The sequence below is a fragment of the Gymnoscopelus microlampas genome (genome assembly GCF_963454915.1).
Source record: "Gymnoscopelus microlampas genome assembly, chromosome: 22".
Classification (NCBI taxonomy): Eukaryota; Metazoa; Chordata; class Actinopteri; order Myctophiformes; family Myctophidae; genus Gymnoscopelus; species Gymnoscopelus microlampas.
This window is the reverse complement of record NC_139959.1, coordinates 11008559-11031732: the sequence shown is the minus strand read 5'-3', so window position 1 is coordinate 11031732 and position 23174 is coordinate 11008559. Positions and strand designations below refer to the sequence as shown.

Sequence of the window (23174 nt, the reverse complement as noted above, 5' to 3'; positions counted from 1 at the left end):
CACATCACTCTTGACTTTCGCTTTGACTTTCTGCTCTGCCAACTGATTACTTCCTGTACCCGTTTGGCCACTGGGAATATCGGTACCAACCAATAGTGTTTACCCCTATATTAATTCAGCAGTGGCGCTCCGACCGCCACTTTTACAATAAGAGTCTTACGTCTTTATCAACTAAATATATATCATTTTGCGCTATGGACACTTCTTATACAAATCAATTTACACACGTGAGAAAAGGAGAGGAGAGGAGAGAAGAGAGCTCAGTCTATTTGTACACTTCATATTCAGGTCAATTAACTTTGTGCTTAGCGGATCATGTTAACAACAAGCACTGGGTAGATGTCAACAACGAAGCAAAGCAATGCTGATAAGATTAGTGTTTGCAGAAGGGGGGGGGGATGGGGGTCCTGCAACTTCGCTCCCTAGTAGACTGCATTATGTTCCAAACAGAACAGATCTACAAGCTGTCATCACGTGACGATGCAGTACGTTGATACTGTAATTTGTAGATCTGTTACTTGTCAAGCAACAACATTGCGCAGAAGGTCCATAAATTAAGCTCAACGTTACATAACATGCAATAATTTGATTGGAATATATATATATATATATATATATATACAAAAACAGAAGCTTCAGAATTGCCCATGCGCCAAACGTTTTGCCTGGAAGTGGTCCACAGGGCTACCAAGATCCGCCACGGCTGTCAATCTCAAAGACACCTGCCAACCTCACAGAGATAAACATAATTTAAGCATTTTTTTAAAGGCAGGATAGTTTCGATTGTTGGATTTTTCTGTATAATGGTGGCTATTTTGTTTGTTAAGATTATAAATGTATTTATATACAATAAAAGGTGTATTTATCTTGAGATATCTCATATACGTAAACTAGTCAAGCGCTCCACTAAGAACCATGGGAAACACAGCCTCCTGTGTCCTGACCAACCCACATCAATTGCAATGTACAAGCAATGTACAAGCTGGAAAGAAGGACTACTGTTGCCAAGGTTATTGACTCAGGCAGTCAATAATGTTTGATCACAAAAACATTCATCCACACTCCACAGCCGAGTTGCCTCAGAACAGCAAACATGCAGACAGTGATGGATAGTTTCAAATGACAAGAAACACATGCACACCTAATGGAAAATTGAGTCCTAGGAATATAAGCACCAATTAGCGGCATCTCTGCACAAGCATCATTCAATTCATATGATATCTGGTCGACACCAAATGCAACCAGATTTAATGACAATATCAGTGTGCTGCTGTCTGTTTTTCGCAGAACTGCTGCAGTCGTTTGGAGGGACACACTTGAACTGGGATAACTTGCTCTGGATTGTGCTGCTGATAAGGTTTTAATTTAGCTTAATCAGAAAGGGATCTAAGATATCAAATCAAAGAAAATGGTTTGTCCTGTTGAAGGTCTAACGACCGAGACGTCGAATTAATAAAGAGAATCCTTTTTGCAAGTTCCAGACAGTGTGCGCCGGAACCTTTTTCTTTGAATTGATCTCATAGATCCCTTTCTGAACATTTGGACCTTACTGGTTGTCCTACGGACCTGTCACCAACCTTTGAAGTGTGCATCAGCCTTCTCTTACAATTTTGCTTAATCAAAATGGTGGCCAATTTCATTTTGTCAGCTTTTAACATTGATGGCATGTAATAAAAGCATAGGCTATGTGACTAGAACTAATGCTAGATGCTAGTGTCACCACACACAGGTGTATGGATAATACATTAAGTCATATAGTAAAAATACGCTGTCACACAGCTTCATTTATAAGAAATAGGAATTATGTTTTACAATGAAAGACGGACTATGTTTATAGTTTAACTCCAATTCAGCTCTAGCGTAGCTCCATTTGTCAGAGCTGTAAAACAAGTTGCCTTATCCCCAGTATGATTTGGTGAATTCTGAGGTGAGCACAAAAGGTATTGCTCCCCTGGGGGCTTTCAAGTTACCATTTCTATATTCTCCCCTGCAGAGCACTGAGAAACATTCAAATAGACCCTTTTAGACTCAGCAAGCACATCAGTTTATTTTCATAGTTTGCTTCCCAGCTAACCTTGCAGAAAAATCTTCACCATTGGTCTCCTGTTGTGAAAAGATTTATGATGATAAAGCTGCCTGTTCTATTCATTTGACCATAACGGCAAATTTCTTAGTGGGCCGGTATTATGACCTACAAGGCTGCTTCTAGGCCAAACAAACAGTTGGGCTATTGTGGTCTTCTTCAAGAAAGAAAACAGCTGGTCCTCCTGACATTTGCAAACCAATGCATGATATACATTTCAGTTATATCACTGCTTTGCAAATTGATAAGCATGCATGTATGTACTTGAGAGAGAGATAGACACACACATGCATATATAATATATAACACACACACACACACACACACACACACACACACATATACATATATATATATATATATATATATATATATATATATATATATATATTGAATATTGAATATTGTAACTGTCTGAAAAGGTGTCATATAATCCCATGAGGGATGGGCCACAAGGTGGCATAACACTTAAATAAAATAATTCATTTTACACACACACCCACACACACACACACACACACACACACACACACACACACACACACACACACACACACAATATAGAGATATAGATATAAACAAACTACAGACATCATTCTCTTGACTGGCTGGGTTTCTGTCAGCAGGCACAAGACACTTTTAGCATGATCTTGAACCAACAATAGGAGACACATTTGAGGATTGATGCAAAACTCATCATATCAAATTCATATTGGCCAAGTGGAAACCTGATAAGCTATATATGTTTTAGAGTTCAGCTATTCAAAACTACAGTGCGCAGCAAGCAAACACATCTGTTACAAAGACATTTGTTTTGTAAACAGGCTTTCGGGTTGGCCACAGATGTGAGATGAGTCCTGACTCACAAGACTGAGACCTCCATAACACCAACAAACACCAGTGTTACAGGTTGCATTCAAAGATTTGGAATTAAAATGTGAAATAAAATAAAAAAGGTTAAGAGGCAGCAAAATTGTTCTAATCAGTTAGACATTGTTATAGCCTATATGACTTAGCCTGCCTGCAAAAAGTAAGAATTTACCTTACGTTTCTTATGAGCAAGCTTGTAAAAAAAATAACCTGACATTCACATTGCCTGCTGAAAGAAACAAAATGTGATGGATCCAACTAGTCTATTTATCTGGAAAGATAAGCAATACTCCTTTAGAACAAAAACATACACACACTATTTTAACACACACACACACACACACACACACACACACAAAAGAAAGGCTGAAACATCCTGCGCCTTAATTGTATAGCCCCGAGGCATTTGTGACTATGTGATCTTAAGTGTGTGATTGTACTGTTGATATTCAGTTCCTTCTGTACAGAGTGGTGTGCCACAACGTGCACAGAGGAATAATAATCCCACATATAACCAATTTACCACGGATCGGAGAGAGAGACTTGGAAATATAGGCATTATTAGTGCCGACTAGTTCAGAGATCCAACAAGCAAAACGTTGACATCCCTCCCAAACGTGCCAAGTTTCAAAGCCACTTAAAGAAATATCGGTATACAACGAACTGTCAAGCAACAAACCTGTATGACTTTTCTCACTCTTTAAAGTCCGTGCTGCTGGTGGGGGGGTTGAAACGTCTTATCGCTCAGTGGACATCTTTCTTCGAAGTTGCGTTACTTGCGGTAAATGTTCAATGGAGAACACCATGGAGTCACCAGAGAGACTCTCGTATAGATTATTGAACGCACGACGAAGAGCTCGATGAAGACAACAACTGCTGTTATCTCTAGCCAGCTAGCCCAGCTAGCTGCTGAAATAAACTGTTGTGATGTCGGGCTCTTAACTCTTCGTATACCGGGGGATCTTTTCCCCACTGCTGGGCGCCTCGGTCCTTTTTCACAACGCACACTTTCGTCTATATTGTGCATTAATATCCATATTTGTCCATACAAGTCGTCGCTGTGGTTGGTAAGACACGGATTCCCCCTTTCCTTTCCTTTCTTTCTTCTCCTCTCTAACCATAAAGCTCACTCCTCTTCTTCACCACAATGGGTTCTGTTTCCACTCATTTTCAACCAGTGTTGCCAGGTTTTCCGAGAAGAACGAGCAACCAGGTCTATGAAAACAAGCCCAAAAGAAGCGACTGATTCGCACGCAGCTATTTGAAAATAGCAGATCTACAAGTTCACAACACCATGCGACGCGTTGTGAGCTTGAAGATCTGCTATTTTCAACAACAACAAAAAATATTAAAGTGCAAAATGTGGAATATTTTTTAAATATGATTCTAACACATCTTGTATGAGGGTCCCTGGAACAAAATATTTTTCAGATGGGGGTCCTCCAGGATAAATACATATTAATTTGGAGGTCCTTGACATTGAAATATTTGAGAACCACTGGTTTAAACCATAATAAAAAATGAAAATAATAATTACAAAATAAACATTGGAATCAAGCCCAAATAAGCAACTACACTTGAGAAACAAGCCCAAAAACCCGCAACCCACAATAACTACCAATATTTACAAGCGACTTAACGGAAAAACAAGCCCAAAGTCGCTTATAATAAGCAGACCTGGCAACACTGTTTTCAACACCACCAAGCTCTTGAGTCTTTTACGACACCCACTGCCTGTTTACGATAGCAGTTGCTAAGCGATTCTTCCTAGTATTTTTGTCTCGTGTGGAACACCGCCCCCAGTGCAAACTTTGACTGGGTTCCCTTCTTATTTGATTATTTTTTATTTGTTCATTCATTTATTTATTTGACTTTTTTCTTTATGACCCTAACCCTTTTTATTATTTTATTATTTTGACTTTTTGCATCTTCTTTTCTTTCTATTCCAAGCACGTAGCTCTGGTCCGTAGTGCTAGAAGGAGTTCGTTCTCCTTATTTAACGCTATTTGGGCCAGAGCTGCAAGCACGTAACCCACAGCTTTGAGTCATAGATCATTTGTTGTTTGTTCTTTATCCCAATCCCACAACAACAGTACTACTGCCATTATTTATGCAACCTAATGACCTGCAAAAGAAAATGTACAAACTTTTAAGTGATAAGCCAATTAAAATGAAATATATCATATTCAAAACAGTAAACACTATGCCAGCTTAACACTTTGCATTAGATGTTATTAATGATGATAGGTTTAATGGTCCCACTGAATTATGTACATTAATAGGCTAATATTAGGGACAGTTCCCCTACAGTAAAACTGAACTGCATGTTAAATCCCTGCGATAATTTATTTTGGTGGTGGTTAAAGTACTCACATTCTTTACTTAAGTAAAAGTATCAATATTGCAATGTAGAAATACTCTGTTACAAGTAAATGTCCAGAATTAAAAATTAGTAAAAGTGTAAAAGTACAAAAGTATTGGTATCAAAATGTACTTAAAGTACCAAAAGTAAAAGTACTCATTGTGCAAAATGTCCCGTTTCAAAAAATCTTTTGAAAATAGCTGATCTACAAGCTCACTATGGTGGATCATGAGCGAGGCATTCTGAGCTTGTAGATCTGCTATTTTCAAATGGCCAAATATATATAGGGCTGAAGTGGTTAGTGTGTTTTGTAATAATAATCAAAATCAGTAAAGTAACTCAATTTGCATATTATTTGTAGTGGAGTCAAAATAAAAGTAGGCCTACTGAAAATTGGAAATAATATAGCCTACCTCAAGATTGTACTTAAGTACAGTACTTGAGTAAATCAAATGTACTTAGTTGCTTTACACCACTGCATTTATTACTCTATAGAAATAAAAGCAATATGGTCTTATAAGTTTATTTAGGTTGTGGTACTTCATTTTTCTATCCATCATGCATATGAGATCAAATCAATTTGGAATGGAATTCAATATACCTATCATACACCAAATATAGTCGTTTTAAAATGAGTCAGGGTCCGTGTACTTTCTGGCTGTTAGATGTTAGCTTTGAATCGAAAATCCAATTGCATTGCATATCTGCAGAACAAATTGAAACTAACTAACTTACACTCTCTGATAAATTAATTTGTTCACTATAGGCTACGTTTTTCCAGTGGTGACAAATATGTGTGAGATGATAAATTGCCGTTGTTCTCTGGAAGCATGCAGCAGCCCTTTAAAATTCGTGAATGAATTAATTGGACCAATTGGTTTAATTGCATAGGTGCACAGCCATGACAAGTTTCAATTTATTTCATTGACATTTACATAAAGTGAGCTTTCAGGACCGTCTCCAATAATACGAATTGGAAAAAGCCATTACAGTTCGTGCATGTCTTTCGTTCATTTTGATTGCACAGTTGGCAAGAGGAAACAAAATAAGTGGTTCTCAAACTTTTTCATGTCAAGGACCCCCAAATGGACACTTATTAGCCCGCGGACCCCTATCTGAAAAGATATGCCAGGGACCCCCATAAGAGAAAGTTTTTTTTACGGCTCTAGCAGTGATTCTCAACCATTTTAATTTTAAGGACCCCCAGTCTGACATGCATTAGGCTACGGACCCCCATTTAATGGCATTTATATCTCTGGGACCCCAATTCATATCATAAAATCAATGTTAATTTAACTCTGAGAGTGTACAAATGATTTGGTTCAATTTGTACACTCTCAGAGTTACAGACCCATAAGGGTCCATTTGGTTCCTGTCCATCATTTAGCTGGGGACCCCCTGGAACCCCCTCAAGTACCCCTGGGGGTCCCCGGACCCCACTTTGAGAACCAGTGGATGGACTGTGTTTTGGTGCTATACGGCTAATGGGTTTTTGTAAAGTTAATGCCATCTTCTTCCACAGCACAAGGATTAGACTAGCCTTAGGCTCAAAACCCAATTAAATATTCATTGCCGGTTCTCTTTGCATTCCCCTGGTTACGCAGATGTTACTATTTTTGCAAGCCGGTCGCTTTGATCATCATGGAATCTGTCCAAAATTCTTACAGGGACACTTCCGATTTTGGCCGAGTTTCACCCTTCAGGGGGAAACGGCCTCATGCTTCAGCAGCCATGGCAAGGAACACACACAGAAACACAACTAAGGACATCATTATTCAGTGGGACCATCATTAACAACAGTGGTGTACAGTAACCAAGTATATTTACTCAAGTACTGTAGCATACTTAAGTAGGCCTAGCTACAATTTTGAGGTATTTTTTACTTTCCTTCAGTATTTACAATTTTAATACTTTTACTCCACTACATCTACATCTCAGAGGCTCCACTACATCTCAGAGGCAAATATTGTACTTTTTACTCCACTACAATTATTTGACAGCTTTAGTTAGGCTACTTGTTACTTTGTAGATTTAGATTGTTACCACAAAACATTCATACATTAACCACATATGCTTCTGTAGGGAAATGTGATGGATATAAATGAAGTACCACAACCTAAATAAACGTACCTAAGGGCTTTTGTTTCTGGAGTAATAAATGAGATCCCAGGGGAACTGTCCCTAATATTAGATGTGTGCCCTTCAGTGGATGAAAGTACATTTACTTAAGTATAACATTTTGGAGTCAAATATTGTACTTTTACTCCACTGCAATTGTTAGAGAACTTTAGTTAGTTACGTTGTAGATGTGGATTATTATTACAAAACATACATTAACCACTTCAGCCCTATATACATTTCGGCCATTTGAAAATAGCCAATCTACAAGCGCATAATGCGTCGCAATTATGCATTTTTATTTATCTATTATTATACATTTTTTTAAACATGTGAAATGGGACATTGTGCATAATGAGTACTTTCTACTTTTGGTACTTTAATTACATTTTGATACCAATACTTTTGTACTTTCACAATTCTGGACTTTAACAGAGTATTTCTACATTGCAGTATTGATACTTTTACTCAAGTAAAAACATTTAGTTATTTTCTGCGGGAGATCTGCACGCTCTGCTTTTATTATCTTGTATTCAGCGCCATCTGGTGGTGAGGAGTGCGATGTGGACCTACTATGATGAGGCGGATGTTGCCAATCGTCGAAATGAATGACAGGTAAAAAGAAAAAACAAAGTTATATCCGAAAGTTAAACCTGGTTGTTGAACATGTTGTCATCCTCAGTGAAACACAAACAAGACACTGTTGCTTTTCTCACTGCAATTGGGCTGATAATTATAACCATTCTGAGTATATGGCTATTAAAGAAACTTAAATTGAGATTTATCCATGAAACTGGAGCTGCACTGTTATATGGTGAGTATATAATCTGAGGCTAACTAACGGCTACGGAAGCCCTTCAATAACGCTTCCTGCATTTTATTCACAATGTGTGGCCATGCCACGCTTTGTGAGCTTGTAAATCTGCTATTTTCTAAAGATTTGTATACATTTTATACATTTGATAACTTGTGAAATGGGACATTCTGCATAATGAGTGGGCTACTACTTTCTACTTTTGGTACTTTAAGTACATTTTGATGCCAATTCTATGTCCCATCTAAAATGTGTAAAAGTCTTTTGAAAATACAGAGATATAAGCTCACACAATGCATCACATCGACCTGTTGTGAGCTTGTAGATTGGCTATTTTCAAATAGCCAAAGTTTGAATAGGGCTGAAGTGGTTAATGTAATGTTTTGTAATATCAAAATCTACAAAGTAACTATACTAAAGTTTTCAAATAATTGTAGTGGAGTAAAAAGTACAATATTTGCTTCTGAGATGTAGTGGAGTAGAAGTAAAAGTATAACAAATCGCAAATACTCCAGTAATTAAGCAAGTAAAAGTACCTAAAAATTGTACTTAAGTACAGTACTTGAGTAAATGTACTTAGTTACTTTACACCACTGCTTAGTGGTAGAGACAGACAGACAGAGAGCAGACCTGTAGAGTTCACCAGCTTTCACATGGGGCACGCCCTTAGGGTATTTGAATGATTTGTGTTCTGAAATGGCATGTTTTTTTATTTGTTTGTTTACAACAAATGCATATCTCAACAGGTATGTTTTTGGGCGTGATTGTGAAAAGCTTGTCCCCTGGCTCCGAGGGGGATGAAAATTGGGAAGTACACAACTGTGTGGGTCTGAACAGAACACATCCCACCCTGGTGATCAACATCTCAAACCACCTCCACAGTTTCAGACATGTAGGGATGGTCAAGACCCCAGGATACACCCTTCCCAAGGTAAGGCAATTGGCAAGGCAATTTTATTTGTATGGCACATTTCAATAACAAGGCAATTCAATGTGCTGTACAAGTATACAATTATAAAATTACATTAGGATGCATAAAACTAAAGAAGTAAAAGTTAATAGATACAGTTACAGTGCAGAAAAGAAAAGAAAAATAACTCAAAGACAGTGGCAAACAGAAAGGTCTTTAAGTTGTGTTAGGTACTGTATTAACACTGGCATTTTCATTTCACCTGCACAGCAATGTGAAATCTCTGGTACTTCCTCCTTGTGGTAAAGAGAAAAGAGAGAGAGGGAGAGAAAGGTTGTACACTACAGTAACATAGGCTATTAGTAGAAGGCAGGCACTGCACTGCAGACACTGCTTCTGAGCGTAACAAACATCTCTGAAGTGTATGTTTTTGCTTGTTATTGTGCTATATTGTTCCATGCCCCTCTTTCCTCTGTTTGTATGTTGTTTATATTGCAAGTCTGCTCTAGGTTTTCCTTCTTCTTATTTTTTGCATAGTCTGATGTTTATTATGGTAACAACAGATACTACAGAAACTAGAGAGGCTCCCATGTGTGCCCTGTGTAGAAGTGGATGTACAGTAAACAGAAAATTAAACATTGACTGAAACGTCAAAATAGGCCATCAACAACAGTATAACGGTATAGCAAAAACAAACAGAAGCTAGATTATAGCACCATTCTGAAACAAACAAGGGATCATTGTGGGTGACAGTCACTGCTGTCAAAAAGGAACTAACAGATTGTTTCCTGAAGTTTGTTCCAGTTGGTGGGGTCGTGTGAGGCTATACTTTCGTAGCTACAGTATGTGTTTATTTGTAGAATTCCCATTAGATGCGCTTGGAAGTGAATTTGGCGCATTATTGTTCTGCGCCGTAGGAGGGATTGTAGGTGGGTAATTAGTGCATAACGGTTTGATAGATAAACACTCGGGGTCGCTTTCTCCTCAGATTAATAGCCAGTCAACTTAAACCCTGGCACAAATTATGTCTGTGAAGAGTATCTATGATGATTTATTATATAATGGATAATATAATACATCATACAAATATATTATGTCCTTTTTAGTCTCTTGAGCCAGACTGTAGACAATTTTCAAAGAGATTGTGGAATAGTTGTCTGGCAATGCAGGACTATGTCCTTAGTCTACAGTACAACTAAGAATACTTTTGAGACTAAGCACAGCTTGAGTGCTGAGGTGTTGTAACAAATAAATCCAATCCATTTATGATTCTGAATAATATTGGCCAAAAACATCAATGCATTAGGCAGTGTAAATCTGTTAATTATTAAACATATTGACAGCATCTTTTATTACTAATTATTCTGTAGAAATGGTGCTATGACCAGACAGCACCTGAAATGAAATTATTAATTGAAAATATCCTTCTCTGGTAATTGATGACTTGTTCTAATATTCAACAAAAAAAGCCTCAACCTTGAAGCCAAGTCGATAGGATCATTAGTCTTGTGGAAATAAAGTACTTTATGTTGGCTTGCTTTCATTCAGTATTTCAATGAGGATGCATGATGAGTTTAAAATGTTGAAAATATTGAACCAATGAGCCAGAGATTCTAATATATGGTGGGCATGGAACTTAAGAAGTACATTTGTTTTAATATGAGACCGATAATTTAATATCGGAGTGAGAAAGAGAGAGGGAGTGAGAATATTGAACATCCTCTGGGCCAGCACGTAACTCTTCACTAATGGCTGGCACTCTTTGGCCCCTTTGAACATTAGGGTCTCATTAGCAAACCAACAGAGGCTACCACCAAGGCCATTACACTGGTCAGAGTATTTTTGTGTGGCCTTCACGCCATTACGTCTGATGCATATGGGGCCCCAGCAGCCAGAGATAAGGATTTCATTGCATTACAGAGTCCATTATGTGCCACCAGGGATTAAGGCATTAAAGTTTGTGGTCTGATTAAATTTAGTGCCGCACGGTTGAAGAGGCAATTAGTGTATACAACACACCTCAACCCTGGACGCTATGGTGCAGGTTGCCCTTAGAATGAAACCACTGCAATATGCATAATTCAGCAATTACTGCATCCCTATTAGTCTCTGTTATCCAGTTTTTCATTTGTCCTGCAGTAATGGAAAATATATATATATATTATTGTTCTGGGTGGGTAATTGCAGCTGCACAAAAAAAGCAATTTGTAATGAGTCTGGTGAAGGCACAGCATGATACAAGAGATTTACTGTAAGCTCTGGCAGCCGTTTCGAGGTCGAATTAAAGAGTAAGCATAATTGGTCTCCAAACTATATGGGAGTCGTGAGCATTATAAATGTGTATTATAATTATCTGAAATATTTAAAAATGAATTACATATGCATTCACACAGATTAAACCTTCACTTAAATATGAGGCGTCCTTCCGATAACATACTTTTCTGTCAAACCAGGACTGATTTGATTCCAAATATCCCGTGTTCCTCCGTGAGAACACTGCTTGCAGGCATGAGCATGTCCTTGCCGTTGCGCTGAAACCACATTTTCTCAGTGTAATGAGACATTCTAAGAGGAAATTGGACAGAAGAAAGAAAAATGAAATCTTCTGAAAAAAAACATGAAACTACTTAATATCTTGATTTGTAATTGGTGATCTTAACTCTCTGATGTTTAAAGGGTAAGACCACTTTGGTAGAGGTTTGGGTTGTGTAGTTACCTTGCCATGATGTAACTCCAAAGGTGGGCAAGAGTCCTGGAGCACCTGGTGCTCCAGGTCTTTACAGCGCTGGTTTATAGTGTGGTGGGCACAGTGTCAGTCTAGTGTAGCCTGGCTAACTTGGCTATTTGTCTTGTCTCACAATCGCCAGCTATACTGTTTGTTCTGACTGATTACACTGAAAACAAATTGACTTCCCGTCTTCCCGTACCTGCCAAGGCCTCTGCACCCTGCTTGTGTACACACTCTGCGTTTCTCGATTTTTGACAACCAAATGTGCCTGCTGGTTCATTACCATGTCTTTTATTTCTGAGATCTCAGATTGCTTATAATGGTAATTGGTAGCCCACTCACTAGTTACAATTACCTGCGTTTCATGAGACTTTAGTGTTGAGCGGTTGTACCTGTCCCTTTGAGGCTGCCCCTCCTGAACCCGCAAAAGGCCTGTCTCCGCAGGTCAAGGAGTGACATCCCAGGGGTCTGGCGCACCACCAGCCTTTTAAGCACTCTGTGAAGCATATGGTCACGCACCCTTTCACAAAACAGATGGTGTGAATTAGGCATAGCATTAGTTTAGTTACACCAGTTGTATTTTGTCCATTATTTATAACAGTCAAAGAATTGCTCTTGTAACATGACATAGGAATGGGAACATGAATTATTTTGGGGTCTTCCTGCACTTCACTTGACCCCCTTCCAAATGGTCATACATAAACAGTGCTTTGTCCACTTTGTTGACGCCCCACCAGGACATGTCTCATGATGGCACACTGTTTGAGAAACACTGGTCTATGCATTAGAGTTATAGTTCAGACTATTCAATGTGACTGGCCTCAGTGACGTCTATTTATTGTATTTAACACCTGAGAATACTTACTTTAGGTAGAAGGACGGAAAGTTAGCATTGTACAAAATAAATAATTGAATATTGTGAAAGAAAATAAAGTGAATGTTAGCTCTCTGCACTGAACTGTTGAGTGACTTGTGAAGTGATGTCTGTCACATTTCACTGTAGGAGCTACGCTGTCAGTCATCAGCACAATACCTCTTTTTACAGGGTACCTTTGACCCAGAGGTGCTGTTCAATCTGTTCCTGCCACCCATCATCTTCCACGGTGCATACACCCTTAATCAGGTGAGACTGCTGCTCACAATGCTCCAGTGATGAAAAGCTATAGCCTAATTAGAATACTACAGTTGTTTCTGTTGTGTGTGTAGATGAAGCAGAGAAATTGGCAAACTTTTGTCTTAATACCTGAAATTCTAACAAGAGTTTAAAACTCTGCTCAGCTGTTTCCAATGCTCATTTGTTAATTGCATAGAATTTCTTTCTCTCAAGTTCAGTCTGTTTCTATGGCTTATTGTGCATATTGCATTGCTTGGCACCCGTATTGCTGCTAGCAGCTACATTTAGTTTTAGTTTTTTGTATCCTGGTTACATCACTCATCACTGTTTTTCTCTTAACGTAACTGCTGTTCCAGAGGCGATTCATTGACAATCTGGGATCTGTGCTGACATTTGCGCTTTTGGGGACTGTATTGACGTGTGGGATTATAGGGTGAGTATTGTTTCTTTGCACTCGAACAGAATAATGACCCACGATAAACAAGTTATGTCAAAGTAACAATGCTGCCTGTTGATGCAGGTAGTGTTAAATAAAAAGCCAGATGGCATGTGACATGGCTCCCCCTTTGGTTTCTGTACACACTATACACATTATGAAATTATGTTTAACTCAAGAACCGTTCAACTTCAAACTCACTGTATGTATTGCAGAGGATTGATGGAGGGCAGTGCCTGGTGTGAAGTCGGTCGGATGAGCATTTCTTAAAAAATATCTATATATCAACAAATCCTCATCCTCATATAACCGAAGGGGCATGCATTCCCACAGGCATCGTCATAGTACTGACGTCATAAACTGGCCACCAATACCATTAAAATGTGTACTGCGCTAAGTACTCTGACAATGGGTATTGCACATCCGAGGGGGCATGCGTTTAATTAGATAATCAGTAAGCAATTAGATAACGAAACAGACAAAAAAAGGTAGACAGACAGAAACAGACATCTCCATATATGGGCACAAAAGGGACACAGACAGACACGTACAATGGTTACTCTGACAAAGCCCCCAACACTATGACTCAGACATATTGATCGGATCGGCAGTGCGACGTAAGTGTTAGGACTAGTATACTGTATATATATATATTTGTTAATTGTGTATATATATGGGACGCTGAACCCCTAATTGCTCCCGATGAGCAGGTTGGTGCCTTGAATGGTTTCCTCCGCCATCGGTGTGTGAGAATGGGTGAATGAATGTAATGCACAATTATTGTAAAGCGGATAAAGGCGCTATATAAATGCACCATTTTATGGTGTACAGTCACCAAAGGGGGAGCCATATCAATTGCCATCTGGCTTTTTATTTAACACTACCTGCAGCATTGACTTTGCTGCAGTGTTGATTGTGTTTCTATTCAGTTGCTATACTCTACTGTATGTGCAAAATGTAAAATATAATGTGTTTGGTGTTGCTATTCTGGTCTCAGAAAGCTAGATGGCACTCTTGAGCTTTGGAGAATATTAACATCTTTGCAGACCTGTTGTGGTTTATGCAACACACTGTGCAATGTGCAGAAAGACATCCAAAGATCTAGAAAGAACCAGGCATACCCTGTGGGCTTAATTAATTGTAATGCAAGAATCCTGTAAGAATTGTATAACCGTATGTCTAATTTGTAACAGCATGCACATAATTGCTGCATTGCTGGTCATAATATTTCATTATTAATGTCAACAAATACTGATTCTTTTGAATTTTGAAACGTATAGAGCAGCTGCAGTATCATGAAGTCACTTTGTGAGATTTCTTGTCTCGTTATGTAATTGCTCATGATCCTTTATTGATCATACTAGTGCGATGCTCGTCAGAACGCATGCCCCCTCGGATATGCAATACCCGCTGTACCCCTTGTCAGAGTACTTAGTGCAGTATTTTAATGGTATTGGTGGCCAGTTTATGACGTCAGCACTATGACGATGCCCGTGGGAACGTATGCCACTTCGGTTATATGAGGATTTGTAGATTTATATAGATATTTTTTAAGAACTGCTGATCCGACCGACTTCACACCAGACACTGCAGTCCATCGGTCCTCTCTGCAATACATACAGCGGGTTTGAAGTTGAACGGTCGAACGGTTCTTGAGATATGTGCAGTGGTGGAAAGTAACTAAGTACATTTTCTTAAGTACTGTACTTAAGTACATTTTTGAGGTATTTGTACTTTACTTCAGTATTTCCAATTTCAAATACTTTTACTTCTACTCCACTACATCTCCGAGGCAAATATTGTACTTTAACTGCACTACAATTATTTGAAAACTTTAGTTACTAGTTACTTTTCAGATATAAATTATAATATTATGAAACATACATTAACCACTTTAGCCCTATTTTATACATAGGCTATTTGAAAATAGCCGATCTACAGTACAAGCTCACAACGCGTCGCACCGCGGCACGTTTGTGAGCTTGTAGATATGCTATTTTCAAACATTCGAGTACTTTTACTTTTGGTACTTTAAGTACATTTTGATGCCAATACTTTTGTACTTTTACTCAAGTAACAGTTTGAATTCCAGACTTTTACTTGTAACTTCTACATTGCAGTATTGATACTTTTACTTAAGTGAAATATTTGAGTACTTTTTCCACCACTGGATACGTGAAGGAAAGTTAAACACACGCATACGCGCAGATATTTGCATAATTTATAGATATAGAAATATAAACTAGTGCGATGCCCGTCATTATGAGTTGCAGAATTGCACTTATGCAATACCTGTTGTACTTATTGCAGCACCTATTATCATAGTACCAGGAGGCCAGGAGGCCTATAACATCAGTAGCATGACGTCATATTGATGATTGATGATGATTTCAGGGTCTCATAAATATACAGTATACTGTGTCATCTACATACAGTATTGTTTTATAGTGAAGTTGTACTCCACTGCCTTCAGCTGGCCTTTTTCACAAGTATATGGGGCTTTGTGGATTTATTGCACAGCGCCCCCTCAGGTCCTTGGCGATATGCACGCAGAGTTTAAGGCCGATCGGTCGGACGGTCCTCGAGATGTGCAAAGGACAGATACACACACACACACACACACACACACACACACACACACACACACACACACACACACACACACACACACACACACACACACACACACACACACACACACACACACACACACACACACGCAGGGAGTTTTAATTTACAGCATTTATGGTTAGACTACTCGGGAACGATGCTAGTCGAACGATGCATACCCCACCCTGTTATGCAATACCTGTTGTACCCTTTGTCAGAGTCCCCGTTGTACCAGTTTGTCTGTCTGTGTCCCTTTTATGCCCATTTATGGAGATCCCTGATGTCCTTAGAATATGTCGGAACGGCGGTTCTAGACCATTGATTCTCAACCTTTTCAGGACCCGTGACCCCCCAAAATAATCATATTTGAACTGGGGACCCCCCACCCTGACAAGAAATTGGAATTGTAGGAGTTAAGGCATTACATTTAGTTAGACTCGGTTCCACAGATAGATTGCGAGGCGTTGTGAGCTTGTAAATCGTCTATTTTCACAATATTTTCCTCCCATGTTTGACCAGTTTGTTGATTACTTTTTCTTTTCTTTATTTTTTTTAAGGTATTAAAACGGTCTTAAATTGTCACTTCACTGTCATCTGGGGACCCCCCATAAATGATGTGGGGCCCCCCCTGGGGATCGCCGTATATAAGGTCAATTGGGCATAGTGGTCAGATCTGTGGTTCTGGACAACCACCTATCCAACCGACTTCACGCCAGGAACCCGCAGAGTTTGAAGTCGATTGGGGTTGGGGAGTTCTCAAGATACGCAAAGGACAGATACATTCACACACACACACACGCATGCAGAGTTTCGTGCAATGTATAGTTCGATTCACATTCAGGTGGCCATTTCGTTCATACGTCATACTCAGGGGGATGAACCCCCTGAATCCTGGTATGAATCCTGGTACTATGATAATAGGTGCTGCAAGAACAAAATGGCCACCGTGTGAATATAGCCAACTGTGTCAACAGATGACACAGTATACTGTATATTTATGAGACCCTGAAATCATCAATATGACGTTATGCTACTGATGTTATAGGCCTCCTGGCCTCCTGGTATTATGATAATACGTAGGCGCTGCAAGAACGCTGTGTGAATATGGCCAACTGTGTCAATAGACACTGACACATTTAACCGTTTGTCAAAGTTGATGGTTCTTTAGATTGCAGGGCTGGAACAAGCTGACCTCAACTGACTCGCAGTAATCTGGTGTCGGATCTAAAGGTTACAGATGTTATCTTTCCTCTTCTCTCTCCTTCCCCTTTGATCTCACACCGTGAATGGGGGAATGCACCCCTGGGGAAAAAGAGCAGGGTTTGACTTGTTGTGTCACGTGCAGCATTTTTCGTATGCTAAAAGGCACCAGACTCGACCAACCCTGCTGCTTGTTAAGTCAGGCCGTCATTTGTGTGTGAACGCACACGCAGATTTGTATTAATCTTCTCTCTCTCTCTCTCTCTCTCTCTCTCTATCTACAGCACTACATACACTGTTGAAAGTCAGGTCATTTGCCCTGAGAGTCATACATTAAATCCTGCCCTGGAGACAAGGGGTGTGTTCTGTAGTCATGGTTACGGGGTTATGCTAAAGGACACGGGACATAAGTTCCCCAGAGAGGGCATGGTGAGACGATGACTCTTGTGGGATGCTTCACAGGATCAGGCTCAGTGCTAAAAAAAAAACATGCATCCTTTGTTGCTGTAGTTGATCCTCTATTGTAGTCTGCGATGCTGAACTGACATTTCTGCAAATTTTGCTTATCGCATATTTTGAAGACGAGGCAGGACTGCGAGCGATGAGATGTCAAGATGAAGCTGTATTGTGTTTATTTATTCCTTTGCTTTATTCTGTAGTGCAGAGTCGAGACAGGGTATATGATTCAGGGAGATTTAACTCGTGACATTACAGTCTCTGAGCATATTGCAAAATGATTTGCGTTGCTCACATGCTGAGCTAGCACAATGCCGCCATGACATGTTATTGTTATCCGGTGTCCCTCACAGATAACGCTCACAATCTGAATTTGGGGCTCCCAAAGTACTGACCAATTCAGTATTAAAGGAGCACTTCACCCATTTTCAACCTTATCTTCATATATTTAGTCCTCACTGATGGCACCATTTCTGTCTATACTCACTCTGTGTCCCAGAGGTGGGCTGTGGACAGTTCAGAAACCCACCAACCATGACAGCAGGGATTCCAAGCTATTGGAAACCACAGCCTTTGCCTTCCTGGAAAGTTAGCACGCTGAAATATAAGCCATTGTTGTTGACATCATTGCTGTTACCACTGATAATGTCATTGTTTGACGGTTCAGAAACCATCTCTGAGACGCAGACAGAAATTAGACAGTAATAGTGCTATCTTATAATGAGCTTTAGTGAGGACCAATCATATGAAGGTAAGATTGAAAACGGGTGAAGTGCTCCTTTAAGCCCAGCTCAGGCTAAATATTCTCGATCAGATTTAATGTATACTTTGTCATGTGACCGTGTCGCATACCAAAATAACCGATCTACAAGCGCAAAAGGCACGACGGAGGAACAATTAAGCATTAGCACGTTACAGAGAAGAATCGCAGCACTCTGTCTGAATCACCACTTAGAACGCCTGGGCGCTCTGCTCAGATTTAAGCAGGCGGTAATGATTCTGCTGTATTACTATTACTTGTTTACGGTTGATATGCCCTTCACAAAAATGCTCCTCGGCTTTGCAGTCTATTTTATCCAAGGAACTCCCCGCGGTCATAACTCTTCTTCTCCTTTTAAAGCATTATGTCTGAGTGCTTATAATACAGTCATAAAATGATCCCGGGGCAAAAGATGGATGGGCGCTGAGATGCTTTATTAGCAAGAGTGTCACCTCGTGTGTGTGCGCGCGCGCGTATGTGTGTGTGTGTGTGTGTGTGTGTGCGCGCGCGTATGTGTGTGTGTGCGCGCGCGTGTGTGTGTGCGTGTGCAAGCGAGAACGAGCACACGGACACTTGTGTGGGGGCAAGCAGTGGCTGTCCATTCAAAGAAAATATAACGCACATCCTCCGTTTCTTGGTGCTAAGCCAAACTGCACAAACAGAATCATGAAAACCAATAAGGGGGCTGTTGTACATGTACTGTACATACACAGAACATTTCTATCGGGATTCGGGATGATATGCATCCCGATGGCTAAGCGGCTAAGCTAACGCAGCCCCGGTGCTGTCAGGCTGTTTGCACGAGTTCCACCTGTGCTAAGCAGCCTCCGCGTGGAAAGCAGGTCACCTCACCTGCTGCCGGCAGCGTCTGGCCCCATTACCCACACTACACTGGGGGAAGCCCTGCTGTGGTTAGAGGGATGACAGATAGGCGTGCTGTGGGCCGGCGCTCCCTGATGACTTCACTGTGTGTGTCTCCATCCTCTCTCCCTCCCAGGGCCTGTGTGTATGCTTTCAGCAGGCTGATGGTGCTCGCGGGCCAAGCTGCAGATGACGACTTCCTCCTCACCGATTGCCTCCTGTTTGGAGCCTTGATGTCTGCCACTGACCCAGGTAGTTACACAGTCATGAAGAGTACACTAGTCAGTTACAGTTGTTTTTAACATGTACACTACAGCAGTGGTTCTCAATCTTTTTCATGTCAAGTACCCCCAAATTGACACTTATTAGCCTGCGGACCCCCTTTTGAAAAGATATGCCAAGGACCCCCATAAGAGAAGATTTATACGGCACTATAGCAGTGATTTTCAACCATTTTAATTTCAAGGACCCCCAGTTTGACATGTAATAGGCTACGGACCCCCATTTAATGGCATTTCTATCCCTGGGACCCCAAAAAAAATCGATGTTAATGTAACTCTGAGAGTGTACAAATGGAACCAAATGGACCCGTCAGGGTCCATTTGGTTCCATTTGTACACTCTCTGAGTTACAGACCCATAAGGGTCAAACATGGTTCCTAACTATCTATCATTTAGCTGGGGACCCCCTGGAACTCCCTCAAGTACCACTGGGGGTCTTCGGACCCCACTTTGAGAACCAATGCACTACAGTATGCTGTATATATATATATATATATATATATGTATTGAAACGGCCGAGAAGTGCAGCGCCCCGAGTCGGGATCGAACCTTCGATCCACGGCTTAATCCGGCCAAAAAAAACCTGCACCAAGAAACTAGCTCCCTCAGTGGAGGAAGTTGTGGCATGATGTGGGGACGCTACTTGATTGCTTAGTTGTTCAGTACTAATTGTAGTGGATATACAAGAGGCACATTTATATAAGCAGCGAATTCCCTTTAATCAACAACATGAACTGAAGTCCCAGGTTTTCAGAAGGTGGCATACTCATTTCCTGTTCTGGTTCATTTTCCCATAGCTTAAATGTGTTTTGATTGCCATTTTAGCCAGAAACAAACACCTTTGTTTAATGTAATATGTAATTTAATGTAATTAATGTGTGACAACAGTCACGTACTGGAACAGAAATATTGGGCCTTGTTCACAAAGCTCATCGTAAATTTCCCCCTACATTTTAGTGTAGATGTTTTCAGTAAAGACTTATATTGTGCTCATGTGTAAATGAGAAGAAAAAGGTTCACATGAACACCAAATAATAGGTCAATAAAGCATGGCAAGAATCTGCAGGACATTCTAGGCTAGGAGGCTATTCTACTGAAAAATCACAAAAAAAAACAAAGATGATGCTAGAATCGGGATAGGGAATGGACACAGATTTCATCCAGACCTCATCAGATGGTAAGACTAGTAGGCTACTTTTTAGGCAAACACGCTGAGTTCATAATAATATAAATTCAGCAACTGTTAGGCAAATGAACATTCATTTGATGTTTGGCACTACTGTAATTGATTTTGCATGAATGGCACTACTGTAATTGATTTTGCATGAAGAATAAGGCATTCTAATAACAGCTATGCATGATTTGTGGCACATACGAGTGCCCAACTGCCAACGTGAGATTCAGTGTAGTAGGGTCTCTTGCACCTTCAATAAGTGGAAACATGGCATAATATCTGTGATTCAAGACGAATCAAAAAGGTTGTCATACAGCTTCTCACAACATGTTGACGGCAGCGGTTAATGTTCGCATTTGCTAATTAATTATTTATCACAATAAGCGGCTGATCTTGGAGAGTGTCAAGCATGGGCCGTAGAATTACAGCTGTCATGCCAGGCCCATACCACACTGTGCTCGTCTCCCAACAACCCCCGTCACCCTCATCACTTTGATTAGAATCACGCTGCGATGCGTCAGCAGCCCCCAAAGGCAGAAACCTCTAGACTGTCTCTAGTGCCTGCTTTCTGCTGCTCTCGAGGAACCATTAAAATGTCCAACTCACTGCCTTTACATTTGCATGAATTCAACAAGAATCAGAAATAAATATAGATAAGGACTCTTTCTCTTCTTATATCATAACTCTTTGTGTGACAGGCAGCTGTCTGGAATGTTTGTCACTGACAATTTTGGGCAAGCTACTTACAAATGTAGCTAAGCTACTTGTTGTTCTTCATAAAAACAAACTGAGCTGAACTAAATGCTACTTAGTACAATTAGCTTACTACATTGAAGCTACTTTGTACTTAATGTGGCTGAGTATATTATACATTGAGTGATTTGGGCCAGACCAAATATCGTTACCATCTGACTGGGCAAAACCTTACCTATAATACATTTCTTATACTGTAGAGCCAATAAATGTTAAGTAATATGATAGTCTACCCACAGGAGTAGCTTTTCATCTTTATTGGACATTTTGTTATTTGCCCCTATTAGCGTATTCATTGTTTCCAAAAAAGCACACAGACTGTCAATATCATATTTAATCTTGAACCTAAGGCAACTAAAACAGCCCAGGCATACGTCAAGGTAACAGAAATAGTGTGAAATAGTATGACAAGTTCAAAAACATTGGTATTTACAATCTACTTTCCATTCTAGGGAAATGATTCCAAGATGCAGGGTTGAGGGACCTCTGTGTGGGTCAGTAGCTGATGTGATAGAAGGCAGAAAGTGCAGCACATGCTTGCCTGCAAAGCATTGATGAGGCTTGCCTGGAAAGGCTTCCTTCTCTGGCTAAAGGGCAAACACAACAGAGGTTCACCTCCTGGAAGTAACCCTGAACAGCATTTTACAGCTTCCAACATGATGTCCATCACTCACAGAGCTTTTTGAGAATTCCTCATTCACACTCATTATAGATCTGTTCCAAGCCTACCTGGACTCTCTCTGAAGCCAACATGGTCTTTCAGCTTTCTGGCTGTTCTACTTTGATTCATGCTCAGTGTTGCAATGCTGAATTGGAACATGGTTGCACTCTATTTTAATGACGTGGCGCGCACGTCGCTTAACACCTACACTACAGGTGAGGTCACACCATGGACAATTGATATGCATCTAGGCTCATTCCTATGTTAATTCACCTGGTGTGAGTCGGGAGCCTTTGTAAACTTTGTTGAGGTGTGAATTTAAAGTTGTTTTAAATCTATGCATGTGCCTGCGCGTGCTCCTGTTCAAAAGGGTTGTTGCACGGCGTGTTAGGCCGTCCCATGAGCAATGCAACCCTGTTCATGCCTCTAGAAGGTAACTGGATGCTGCACTAAGCATGCACCCAAGAGGGTTTGGGTTAGGGTACGTCAAGTTTATAACTTTACTAAATCATAATTATTGTGTTATTCATCCGATTGCCTCAAGACAAGACCTTTTGATTTCCTCCCCACTGTTGAAATCTGAGGGGTTTATTCAACTTTGTTTACACCTTTACTGTTTCTTGTAAAAAGTGACTGCCATTTTGCCTGATGGAGGGGAAAGGAACTGGTTGGGATAACGTGTTCCTTCCACGCCCTACGTCTAACCAGGGAACCTCCCCCCTGTCGGGTGATAAGAAGCGGCTTGCTAGCTCTCATGCATGGAAGGAGGCATGAGCTCGGCTCTCCCTAGGCTGGCAGAGGGAGTGTAGCGCCCAGGATTACATAGACAATTGGCACTGGGTAAAAAAATGGGTTGTGGGATAAAAAATTAGAAAAAAAATAAAATAAAAGTGACTGCCATTTGACTATATCCAGTAGATGGAAAACTCATACACACACGCGCACACGCACACGCACACGCACACGCACACGCACACGCACAT

General features: G+C 40.3%; 2 protein-coding genes across 2 annotated transcripts in view; one reads left to right on the top strand and one right to left on the bottom strand.

Moving 5' to 3' along the window:
• Positions 1-4119, bottom strand: part of dipk2ab (divergent protein kinase domain 2Ab) — a 41467-nt gene extending 37348 nt beyond the window's left edge. The window contains exon 1 of the mRNA XM_084049015.1: positions 3633-4119. The gene's annotated coding sequence lies outside the window, so the exon portion shown is untranslated. The remainder of the gene's footprint in view (positions 1-3632) is intronic.
• Positions 4120-8333: 4214 nt separating this feature from the next.
• Positions 8334-23174, top strand: part of LOC311039112 (sodium/hydrogen exchanger 9-like) — a 123515-nt gene continuing 108674 nt past the window's right edge. Inside the window, exons 1-5 of the mRNA XM_084048753.1 lie at positions 8334-8452; positions 8994-9178; positions 12931-13008; positions 13356-13432; positions 19459-19574. Of these exons, the coding sequence (XP_083904879.1) occupies positions 8425-8452; positions 8994-9178; positions 12931-13008; positions 13356-13432; positions 19459-19574 (484 nt within the window). The 5' untranslated portion in view covers positions 8334-8424. The remainder of the gene's footprint in view (positions 8453-8993; positions 9179-12930; positions 13009-13355; positions 13433-19458; positions 19575-23174) is intronic.